The sequence below is a fragment of the Narcine bancroftii genome, chromosome 8, assembly GCF_036971445.1.
Source record: "Narcine bancroftii isolate sNarBan1 chromosome 8, sNarBan1.hap1, whole genome shotgun sequence".
NCBI lineage: Eukaryota > Metazoa > Chordata > Chondrichthyes > Torpediniformes > Narcinidae > Narcine > Narcine bancroftii.
Genome location: NC_091476.1, coordinates 38,124,626 through 38,137,320, shown reverse-complemented (window position 1 = coordinate 38,137,320; position 12,695 = coordinate 38,124,626). Strand labels below are relative to the sequence as shown.

The 12,695-nt window shown below is 41.2% G+C and overlaps 1 protein-coding gene across 5 annotated transcripts in view; it reads left to right on the top strand.

Moving 5' to 3' along the window:
* Positions 1-10,306, top strand: part of LOC138740600 (mitogen-activated protein kinase kinase kinase kinase 4) — a 270,004-nt gene extending 259,698 nt beyond the window's left edge. For all 5 annotated transcript variants that reach the window (XM_069893467.1, XM_069893469.1, XM_069893466.1 and 2 more), the window contains 2 exons: positions 998-1,137; positions 3,410-10,306. In XM_069893467.1, coding sequence (XP_069749568.1) covers positions 998-1,137; positions 3,410-3,493 — 224 coding nt within the window. In that variant the 3' untranslated portion in view covers positions 3,494-10,306. The remainder of the gene's footprint in view (positions 1-997; positions 1,138-3,409) is intronic.
* Positions 10,307-12,695: the final 2,389 nt, after the last annotated feature.

Below are 12,695 nucleotides of genomic sequence, written 5' to 3'. Positions count from 1 at the left end.
AAAAATGGAGGAAGCCCACGCAAACACAGGGAGACAAACTCCATACAGATAGTTCTAGATTCAAACCCGTATCGCTGGCACTGTAATAGCATTGCTATTATCTGCTATGCTGATACAGCCCAATGTTATGTTAGTAACAAGATTCTGAAAGTAGATGTGAAAAGTTTATATGCAATCTGGAGGAAGGGCATCAACATTTCTTGTGACTTATAAATTAATTTGCCTCATTGAGGCAAGGTGTTTCATGGCACATTAGATCTGCTTAGGTCCTGGATCAATATTCATTGGAGTTAAGAAGGATGAGGGTGATCTTCTGGAGATGTATAAAGTTATAAAAGGAATAGATAAGATAAAAGCAAGGTAAGACAAGAACTAACAGCATCAAGATCCTTAAGAGTAAATTTAGGATGGAGAGGAGGAGGAACTGCATCTCCCAGCGAGTAATGTATCTATGGAATTCTCTGCCCAAGGAATCAATAGAGACTGCCTCAATTAATGTATTTAAGACATAAATTGATAGATTTGTGGCAAATAAAAGAGCTGGGTGTTATGGGGAACAGATAGTAGGTAGGGAACAGGTAGGAGGAGCTGAGTCCATGGCCAGATCAGCCACGATCTTATTGAATGGCAGAGCAGGCTCGACGGACCAGAGGACCGACTCCTATTTCTTATGATCTTTATGAGCAATATTGGCCACTGGCCAAGACAAAGACCCTGATGAATAACTTTTATTCATCTTCCTTCTCCCTCTCAACTTCTGTTGAGTTAGATCGGTGAGCTCAGGGAATTGAGTTAATGATCAAGTTTGGTCGATGTTAGATCAGGCAAGGGAAAGGTAGCAACTGACGCTCCTGGTTTATTTCACTTCCTTCAACAGGCAAGTGAAGAAAAGTCGAATCATCTGTTAGCTGAAGAGAAGAAATATTAAGTCTCTGGCAGAGCCCTTACACATGAAATATTATTATTTTTGTATTTTTTGCATTTCTTATTTTTACAGCCTACATCCAGTCAAATAAAATCATGGGCTGGGGAGAGAAAGCAATTGAGCTGCGTTCTGTCGAGAACGGACGACTTGATGGTATGTTCATGCACAAGAGGGAACAGAAACTGAAGTTCTTGTGTGAGAGGAATGACAAGGTGAGTACACACTGTTTAAGGATTGAAACATTTATTGTCCACATTGGGCCAGAGGTTTCTGGGTCGTTGACTTAACCATCTTTGTCATTGAATCTTCATATAATACAAGTGCTGGAGTATGACAAGAGGAACTCGATGTTCCAAGTTATTTCCCCTTTCTCAGTATTGGTCCAGTAAAATGATCTGTTTTCCGTCAACCATCAACTCAGCTTGAAGAGTTTCCAAATCAGTAAGCTGATGGTTTGAATCACATTTCAGGGATTTCTTTTAATGATGCAGAAGGAGGCCATTCCACTCATCATGTCCATGCTAGTTTCCAGGGAAACTGTCCCATCAGTCCCATTCCTCCTCTCCTTGTTTTTTCAGATTTTTACATTTTGACATACAGCACAATAACGGCCCCTTTTGGCCCATGATCCCCCGTGCCGTCCAATTACACCCAGTTGACCTAAAACTCCCAGTACATTGAAGGGTGGGAGGAAACCGGAGCACCCAGAGGAAATCTACGCAGACACAGGGAGAACGTCAGCACCGGATTCAAACCCCGGTCACTGGCACTGAAACAGCGTTGCGCTAACTGCTACGATAACCATGGCGGCCTTTCCTGTGGCTATGCAATTGTTGCTTCTCACACATGCCCATCCACTCCCTTTAAATTCTCCTTGTCACTGACCCACAAAAGGATTCTAGTTTAATTTCCCAACTCACCACAAGGGGGGAAACAGGAGTGGTTTCTACAAACCAATAGCACCTGAAATCAGACCGTGATACCTTGAGCTGCTTGTGACATCTTGATTAGCATTGATCCATTTTGTCTATTCCTTTAAACTTGATTGAGTGATCATGTATTGATTTTATTCACTTTTTGCTGATACATGTATCCTGTTAATGTAAGAATGAGAAAAAAGGGTCTCTACATTGATGTTGATATGCCATAATATGATGAGTTTATTGTCATTAAACAGATTTGCAATGCCCCAAACTTGCTACAGCTACAGAGATATGTAAGATACACCAATAGCAACAGTATAAATGAAATATAATTCAGAGATAGTTGAAAAGGTTGGATTCTTTTCCAAACAACATTATTCGGAAAAGACAACAGAAGTATTCAAAAAACTTTATCGATGTTTATCGATGTAATCTTTAGGAAGAAATGTTGTATTGGTTTGGAAATTAGAGGATATAGTTTGTTTGTTTATTATTATCATTCAATTGCATACGTACAACTGGACAAAACAGTTCTTCAGTCTTCAGAGTATAAACATGGAAACACATATATAGACATAAGACACATATTTACAAGCAATTTATATGCAGTACATATATAAAACTAAATAGATACTGTTAAATAAATAATAGTCTCGGCGGGATTGTTCATGAGCAGTTCGTCAGTCATTCAGCAGTCTTGCTGCCTGTAGGAAGAAGCTTTTTCTCAGCCTGGTGGATCTGTCTCTGATACTTCCACATCTCTGCCGACGGGAGTCGCTGGTAGATCCTGTGTGCAAGGTGGTAGGGTCCTTAACGATTTTGCAAGTCCTCTTCAGCCAGTAGATTACACTGATGGAGGCAAAGGGAGACCCCAGTGATCCTGCAGATTCACCTCTGATCCAATGCTTTACATGGTAACTGTACCACACTGTGATTCAGCCAGTATAAAGCTCAATAGAGCATATTTATATGTATATATGTAAATAAAATATGTGTGTGTGTGCGTAAAGAATTTTGTTATTTTACTCAGTGAGTAATGATGCACTTCCTGAATGGATCCTGGAAGGAGAATCTTGAAAATGAAGACAATAATTGCAAGGCAGTGGAGAAAGGAGAGGGGAGTAGATTTAATGTCAGACACTCTCATGCTGTGTGGTTGTTTGGAACATTAGGAGGAAATTAAAGCCTTTAGATAAATGCCAGAATTTCTTTCAGTCTTGCAGAGGCAGGATGTAATTGACAACATCTTTCACCGATACAGCCCCTATAATATGGCGAATGTGCCCAGTGTAAATATTCCAGGTTGTGCATCCAGGTATAATGATGCTATACTTTTGTGGAAGGCTGTGGCATGTGACGATTCAATTAACAGTTTCCCAGGAGGATTAAATAGGAATATAAATGTTACAAGGTGAGCGGCTGGTTGAGCTGATGAAGAGTATGATGACCTTGAACTAATTTATGCACTAGTGCTTTAATGCTTGTTATTTACAGTCTCTATTTAAAATAGGTAGACTTCCTCACTGATCATTAACACTCTCCCACTTTATTCCCTTTTTAGGTGTTCTTCGCCTCAGCTCCATCTGGCGGAAGCAGTCAGATTTATTTTATGACACTTGGTCAGAACTCACTCATGAGCTGGTAGCCTCGAGGAGTCCTGAATGCACGTTCTGTATGTGTTGGATTGCACTGAAGTGATCTTTTCCAAATACTCACACCACACTGGCTCTCAACTAATTGTGCCAGCTACATCTGTTACAACTCGGAATGAGAGCTTGCCACCTGTTTAACCTTGACTAAGATTGGTTTGCGTAATTCTACTGATTTTATATGTATTATATTGAAAAAGGTCATGGTTGTATTGCAACCGGACAATGTTTTACTGTAATGTTAAGCAAGACATAGTTCGGTGTACCAGCCGTGTGTAGATATACATGTGCACAAGCCTTTTACACGGTCACGTCTTTACAGTTTACGTCCCCAACAAACAATTGAGCAGTCTACCCCAGTATTTTGTATATTCAGTGTAAATGGCTTTAATGTTGGTATTCTGATAATAAGGCAATTAATGTACTGTACTTCATGTGAAAAAAATTCTCCAGCAGTGCACCTTTTGAAAAAAATAGCTTTCTGGCACTTCTGATGTTCCGAGCAATGTGATTGCCTGTTTTGGAAGATTTGTAATCAGAACGGCTTATTGGTTAATCAGTTCTAGGCAATCAATGAGTTGGGATTTTAAGCAATCATGTGGGTGGAAAACAGATGTTAGAATTTTTTTTTTAAAAGGAGGAAACTATTCAAGCTCCTGAGTTGGTTCCACTATAGAATGACCTAATCTGTCCCAGCGTGCTGCTACCTTTATACCATCTACTTTGACAGAACAAGTGAAAAACCCTCATTCATGATGTAGCCCCTGACATATGGGGCTGAAAGTTCCCACACCTCAACCTTACTATGCAAACAGTTCTTGCTGTGTTTTTTTTTCTATTGAATGTTCATAGAAAATAGCTCTTGGAACAAGTCATTTATTTCCTTTTATGACTTAAATTCACTGGGTATGGGCATCATTGACAAAAATATGTCCCTTTATTCTTGAATTTATCCAACCACAGCAAATACTTCTTCCTTCAACAGTCTGGTTTTACATATCAATCAGTAGACACTAGTATTGTGCAATCTGAACTGCAGCTAATCAAGCCCTACATAGAAGATCAAGTTAACAATAATTTCTAAAAAGGTTTTAGTATTTAATTTTCCATTTCCCTGTCATTTTCTCAAGTCCAATTTAAATTGGGTTTCTGTGTAAATTCTCCCATGCAAAAGATTAAAATAAGTCTGGATGATTAAAAAAAACCTTTGTCCAAGGGGTGATTAAGTCATTTGAAATGTGGAGAATACTTCAATGCTAAATCCCTCATCTGATCAGCTTTCAGCAAATTATCTGTCCAAGAATTATGATCAGCCTTAACTAATTCCTTATATTCCATACTGCTTATATTTGTGAAGGTGGGTGTGTGACAGGGGGATTGGGTGTCATTATCTGTGTTTGCATGTGTCTGTGAGTATTTGGTGTACATTTGTGTAGAATGGGTACATCTGCAAGTTTGTGTGGGTGTATCTTTGTATGTGCATCTGCATGCAGACACACCACACACACACACACACACACACACACACACACACACACACACACACACACACACACACACACAGAGGTCAGACTGGATAAGAAGGATGACTTCACCTCCTGAAGGACGTTAGTGAACCAGATGGAGTTTTACAACAATCTGGTAGTTTTATGATCTTTATTACTGATATCAGCTTAAAAACTGAGGAATTTTAATTCCTCACTTTTTCAATGCTTATTTCATTATTAATGAGGCCCCTGGATTACTTGTGCCATGACAGAATCACTGTGCAAATATAATTTACTGATTAATATGTTGATGTCATGACAATAAAATCAAGGGTTTGTAGTGTTCCCAAGTTCTCACTGATCATTCTAAAGATGTGAAAATAACATTTTTATATTAAGCAGAACAAGCCCACTCACAGCAAACACTGTTATTTCTTTGGATGTATTTTTTTACTGATATTTGTATCTGATCAAATGTTCAAATTTGAAAATCCAAATATCTCCAAACAATTCAACTTCTTTATTTTTTTAAAACTATGCACGAGACCTCTGTGTGTCCTAAAGGTAAAAAAGTTAAAAGTTCCATTATTGCACATATTACATTTTGAATGTAACATACATGAAATTCTTTAACTCTGTCTACAATTAGGAAGACAGTAAGTTGCCACTTTGTCTAGCACCCCTCACAGAAATGAGGCCCCAGCGAGGAATAAACTCGTGATCCCTGGTTTACAAGAGCTATCAGAGCCTAGATGCCATTTCACATGTATTTTAAATATAGGAGTTTCTTAAAATATATGCCCAATCCCTTTGCATTTTAAAATAAGGTTGAGATTTAAATAACTGGTGTTACGTCTGTCTGCTAATTCTTTCTTCCCCTGCACCCCATCTCACCAGAAAGGTTGTTGCTGTCCAGTGGAACCTGACCTGATTACCAACCACAAGGAGCTTGATTTTTTTTCCCTCCACACTGAACCACTTGTCTAAAATCTGATTAATTGTTTGTAATGTTGCCTTTGAGAGAATGTGCAGGAAGGAGAAAAAGAGAGGAAAACACAGTTGGGAGATAGCTCGAGAAAATGAAGGAAAGAATAACAAAGGGAATGAAAGAATAAAGTTAAGCAAGAATGAGTTGTACGGACAGAGAAAGTGAAAGGAGGATTGAAGAACTGGAGAGAAAATGAAGTGAAAGAGATGAACAAGTGAAGAAGAGAGTTCATAACGCTAAGTGTGAAGTGATGCACTTTGGAAGGTCAAACTTGAAGGTGGAGTACGTGGTTAATGAACAAGGGATCTTGGGAGCAGAGATATGCCAGAAATTGCCTGGATTGGAGAACATGTCATATGAAGCAAGGTCGACAGAGCTAGGGTGTTTGGAGTGGCAAAGGATGAGAGATGACTTAGTAGAGGTATATAAGGGACAACCAGCACCCTTTTTCCTGGGGCAATGTTAGCAAATACCAGAGGTTATTGGTTTAAGGTTGAGATTGGGGGAGATGTCAAAGGTACGTTTTTTACTCAGAAAGTGGTGGGTGCCTGGACTGCATTGCCAGGAGTGGTGGTGGAGGCCGACACAATAGGGACCTTCAAAAGACTCTTCGATAGGCACGTTGATGTAAGAAAAATTGAGGGTTATGGATGTGAGGGAGGGGGAAATTGTTGTGGAGTGGGTTTCCATAGGTCGATACAACATCGTGGGCTGATGGGCCTGTACTGTGTGGTAATGTTCATAAAGTGAAGAGAAAACAAAGGGAACGAGTCAGGAGAAAAATGAGGGAAGCAGGATGAGAAGATAAACAAACATGAGGCAGGAGGGAAAAGGTAGAGAAAAGTAAAGAAATGAAATAAAATGAAAATCAAGCAAAAATTCAGATCTGCCTATAAAAATAATATTTGCATGGTAATGTCAGGGACTTTGTTATTGACAAGAAGTATCTAATTTGACCTGATGGCTGTCATTTACTGTGCATTCTGTGGAGACTGCCTGAGAAGTATAGTTCCCATCATCCATCCAAACAATGACAACAGAAAATTAGCTAATTTTTGAATGTCTTGATTGATGTTGAAGGTCAAATTGGGATGTTGCACAGGAGTAAAATTGAGTATAAAGGCTGGTCCAGCTCTTTGGTCACCAGTGCTGGTTGAGTGTTTGGACTGCATTCAGCATTTTCTTCTGTCCCTCTAATTCCTTCATTGACCCAGAGGTGGTTTGGTGGTCTTCACTCCCTCACCCAGTGAGCCTTGTGAAAGCATTCAAGGTCAACTTCAGGGGATTTGGTGCAACAAATAATCTGGCATACCATTACCCCATCAAGGGAGAGCAAGTGCTGCCTGTGATCCAGTCTGTCAAGTGAGGTCTGAAACTGGGATCACATCCAGGGGTCTTAACTATGAGCATGGCAGTCTTTTGAGGTTCAGCATGGCAAATGATAAATCTATGTTTCCATGATTGGCATTCAACACTGTGAAATTTCTCATGCACCTGATGGGTGCAGTCATATGAGTACACATGATGATTCTAGGCCTGCTGCTACAGAGTTCAGGATGACCCAATTCCTAGGGTCTTCCCACTACAGTTGCCAATCAAAGCTTGGTAGGTGTCCAGGGCTTCAAGGCAGAGAGCGCCAGCCACTATTGCCCACAGGCTGGGCCTCAGGACAGGCTGGCGAACAAGATACTCGGCCAAATAGATATGCAGGATGGATTGGGGCTGGAGCAGGGTTCCAGCAGTTTGATCAAAGGAAGAGAGCATTTTTGCATCCAGCAATTACACAGTTTCTTGGGAAGCAGCTCTGGGCACAAAACAGGAGACTCTCCAATGGGCTGTTGGAAACTTGCAGAGTTATTGTTCCTGGAACATCAGAAGATCAGGAATACGTGGGCAGTTCAGGTTTGAGCTTAACTGGGTTGGGGAGGTGGCAGTAAAGAAAAAGATTAGGATCACCACTGAAGCTGTGTAGAATCTTCATTGGACAACCGTGTAATCCATACAATGGTCTTGATCTGACACTGTGTGGTTATGCAGGGCAGTGAAGAGGATTAGTGATGCCAGACTGGCTCCTGGAAAAAGCCCGTTTGTTGAGCAGCATCAGTGGGAGATAAAGGATGATCAAGCTTTCAAACCAAAACCCTTTATTAAAATGTTGACTGTTCTTTATCCCCTACTGATGCTGCTCCACCTGCTGAGTTCCTCCAGTAGATTGTGTATGGCTTCCAATGCCAGGATCTGCTGTCTCCTGTGTGTCTCATAGGATTAGTGCAGTTGGCTGTTCAACTGTTGGTGCAGTCGTGATGGTTTCAAGGGCCTGCTTCCATGCTCTACAACCCTCTGTTACTCTCTCACCTGTTCATGCCAAGTATGACCAATGATAAATTCCCTCCAGAACAAATAAGTCTAGTTTCCCCAGCAGCGCTCAAATGAACATTGGATGGGGGACTAGCATCAACAATTTTGCCTTGACATTAAGCTGACGTGGACAAATCAACTAAAGAAATTTCCAAAGTGGTGTGAAATGATTGAGAAAATGTTGCTTTCACTCCAACTCTGATGAACTCAACCACTGCTGTGGTTAGGGGATGTTTTGACTTTTGAGTGTTGGTGTAAAATGTGCATCCTCAGCTGGTCAATTCCAATAAACTTTGCTATAAAACTCGGATAATTGGGTGAAACAAGAAGATTTACTTTTCATCTCTACGACTGTGATGGAAGCCATTTTATTTATTGAAAACATTTGGGTAGAAATCTGGAGACACACAGGAGACTACAGATGTTGGAATCTGAAGCCAAACTGAAAGTTTTGGCTCGAAACATCAACCATTCTTCATCTCCCAAGGATGGTGCTCAACCCGCTGGGTACCTCCAGCAGACGGTGTTAACCTTGAGTAGAAATCTGATTCTTCAGTTCTGTTGGTGTGACAATTGTGTGACTGCAAGTGGTCTCTTCCCAGAATAGGACACAGGACCTTCTGTTTCTCTGTTGTCTGGAGACACTTCCAAAATTCAACCAGGTTCTTTCTGACTTGAGTCACATTTACACTTCTGACACATTTCCCTCAGGCACGATCAGGTGACTGCTACAAATCTGGATCAGCCATCATACTCTGCTGGATTGGAACCTCACTAAAGTCTGTACTGTTATTTAATTCTATCCATTGGCTGGTTATCTGAATTCACTAATCTAGTCCATTGGATATATGAGTCATTAACTGATATTTTTGTGGATATATAAACTATCACAATTAAGACATACCTCCATTTAATAGATGACAGAGGGGTCTCATAAATGTCTTCCCACCTTCAATTTCAAAGGTAATACTGTTCAGATATGCGGTGGGTTAGACTTTAACACCAATGTAAATGGTCCTGTAATATGAATCACATGAACAAGTCATTCCTGGGATAAGAGGATTGTCCTGTGAGATGTGATTGTGTAGAATGGCCCTGTATCTTAGAGTTTGGAAGAATAAGAGTTGCCTCATTAAAGTATAAAATTATGTACAAGGTTGACTGGGTCAACTGTTTCCTTTGGATGAGCAGTCTAATCTGAGAAATTTTGTTTTAAAAAGTGAGCCAGTTGGGATAAGCAGAAATTCTTTTACTCAGAGGGCTGTGCATCTTTGATGTTCCCAGCCTCAGAGGGTGTCATTGAGTTCAGTTGAGTTTTGGACACCTTGCAATTCCAGGTATGGTGTTTGGATGGGAGTGTCGATGCAAGGTGAAGATTTAGCAAAGATGTTATTGAGAGAAATCAAGGTATGTGTGGTTGGAGCAGGCAAGTCCTTCTGAAATTAAACAGGTCACATTTAATAGTGGACCAGGCATGAGGGGCTGAATAGCCTAATGTTGCTTCTACTGCTTATGGTCTTGTGGACCAAGACCTTTAGACTTACCCCTACTTCTGTTTCCTCTCTCTGAGGCTTGGGGGGAGGGGAGGGGGGGGGATGGTGGGATCAATTTGTCTCCAAGGACAATTTCCTTATCCCTATCCTATTCACCAGTTTCAAATGGCCAAAGTTTCTCCTCTCCCACTCCACCATTCCACCACCAGGGTCAACTCACTGGGTTGAAGGTTTCTGTTTGAGTTTAGCACTGAAGCATTTCATGGGCAGAAATGGAGGAACTATCCATGACGTCCAGGAACTCCTACTCCCCACCCTTCAGTCCCTGAACCACACTATTGATCTGCCTTCAATTTTCAAGTCCATGAATTTGAAGTCCTATGATTACTTGAGAAATAATCAATGAACATGGATGGGTTTTTTTGAATTACATTTGTAATGAATGTTTTACATGTGATTAAAATTGTTAAAAATATCAATAAATTTGCTGTGTTGAGTGTTTCCATATTTCAACCATGTTTGCTCTCTTAAATATTACAATGCATGCCTCTTTCCCAATGAGGGAATTTTAGTTCACACGTCAACAATTCCCAGCTACAACTTGGTTCTCTCTTTATTCCATGTTTTCTGCCTCTTAGTTCCTTGTGTACCAGGCATTGCCTTGGTTGTTAAGACGGAATACACTTCTCTGTCAGAACCCAAAAGCTGTCATTCACTTGAACTTTGTGAAATGTCACTTCCGTGAGGGTTCAAAAGAAGATGCGAGTCATGAAAATCTTTCCAAGGAATGGGACAGAACACATACCTTTTTGGATTGCTGAGAATACCATTGCATCTCAGAGATTACATAGGATAATAACGCCATCTATCAAGCATGGCCCAACTAATCCATGTCAAGTTGTCTACCTAACCTAGTCCCAATTGCCAGGGTTTGGTCCATATCCCTTTCACCCTTTCTTACACATGCATCTGTCCAGATTCCTTGTCAATGTTGTAATTGTACCTGCTTCCACCACCTCCTTGAGCAGCTCATCCCACATTCCCATCACCTTGTGCAAGAAAATGTATCACGTCAGCTTCCCTGAAAACCTTTCCTCCCGTCTCCTTAAATTTGTGCCCTTTAGATTTAGGCCCTCCTAAACTGGGGAAGTGTCTGGGATGATTCACCTCATGATTTTATAAACTTCTATAAGTGACACAGTTAGTGTTGCAGTTAGTGCAACACTCTTAGAGCACCAGCGACTGAGGTTCGAATCCAGCGCTATCTGTGAGGAGTTTGTCATTCTCCCTGGGAGTTTCATTGCATGATTCAAAACATACCGTGTTGTAGGTGTATTGGGTGTAAGAGGGCAGCACAGGATCGTGGGCTGAAAGGCCCTTTTGTCTAAATTTTTTTTAATTAAATTTTAAAATATATAATGTAACCCATCAGCTTCCTAAACAACATGGAAAACAATCCCAGCCTATCCAGCCTCTCTTTACAACTCACCCTCCAATCCCAGCATTAATCCCTTTTGCAGCCTTTCCAGATTAATGGCATGGTCTGCTGCATGTACAAGAGACAGTAGCCATTCAGATCATCATTCCCAGCGGAGCAATCCCAGAAGTCTCATTCCCCCTTCTTATATCTTTGTATATCCTTCCGGCAATCACAGTGTGGTACGGTTGCTGCAAGAAATGGATCAGAGGTAAATCTACAGGACCATAAGAGTGGCAGGGAAAATCACTGGAGTCTCCCTCCAACCCCCCCGCACCCCCCCCCATTAACATGATCTACCGAGATCATTCTCTGAAGAGGGTGCGCAAAGTCATTGAGGACCCCTTCCATCCTGCACACAGCATCTTTCAGCTGCTCAAGTCGGAGGGGTATCAGAGCAAACACCACCAGGCTGAGGAACAGCTTCTTCCCACAGGCAGTGAGAATGCCGAACAACCAAAGGAACTGCTCACACTAACCATCCGAGATTCTCATTTGTGCAAAAAAAAGTTTATTAATTTTCATAGATCTTACACTTGTCCTGCATATGTATTATTTGTTTGTGAGTTGTGTTTCTGCATGTTTTTGTACCAAGGACTGGAGAACGCTGTTTTGTCGAGTTGTGCTTGAACAATCAGATGACAATAAACTTGACTTGTCAATGCCTTTCATAATTTTATCAGCTTCTATCCCCTCTGTCTCCGAAGTTCCAGAGATTCTTTCCATAGCCAGAGATCTGGAACCTGGACGGGTTTACATAAAACTAAACCTTGCATGAAAGTTGTTACAAATCTGGAGGGCTGACTGCTGTATGTCATTGTTGCCTCAATATTACTGGTCATTCAAGGAGGTGGGATGAGTGGAGTAGAGGGCATTCCCCAGAAATGGTGGTTCATGACTAAGGCACAGGACCGTTGAAATGAAAGATGACGACTTCAAGAACAGGAGCAACCCTGGTTATTCGGCCCATTGTGATAACATCCTAATGGTGATCAGTGGTTTTGTCAGAAAGTTGAATTAGGGAAGGCCTAAAATAAGAGGGACTGGCAGCTTTGGAATCCGATACATACGTGAGAGACAGCAGATGTTGGAATCTGAAGCCAGACACAATCTGCTGAAGGAATGCATTACACCAAAGTGCATTTTGCTCATATCTTGACAGAGGGGTCAGGCCCAAACTTTCTGTAGATGCTGCAAGACCTGCTGAGTTTCTCTAGCACTTCTGTGTGTTGCACTACAATCACAGCGTCTGCAGATTTTTCTGTTTAACTCAGTGGTTCTCAATCTTTTTCTTTCCACTCACATCTTTGGCTTGGCTTCGCGGATGAAGATTGTTGGAGGGGTAATGTCCACGTCAGCTGCAGGCTCGTTTGTGGCTGACAAGTCTGATGCGGG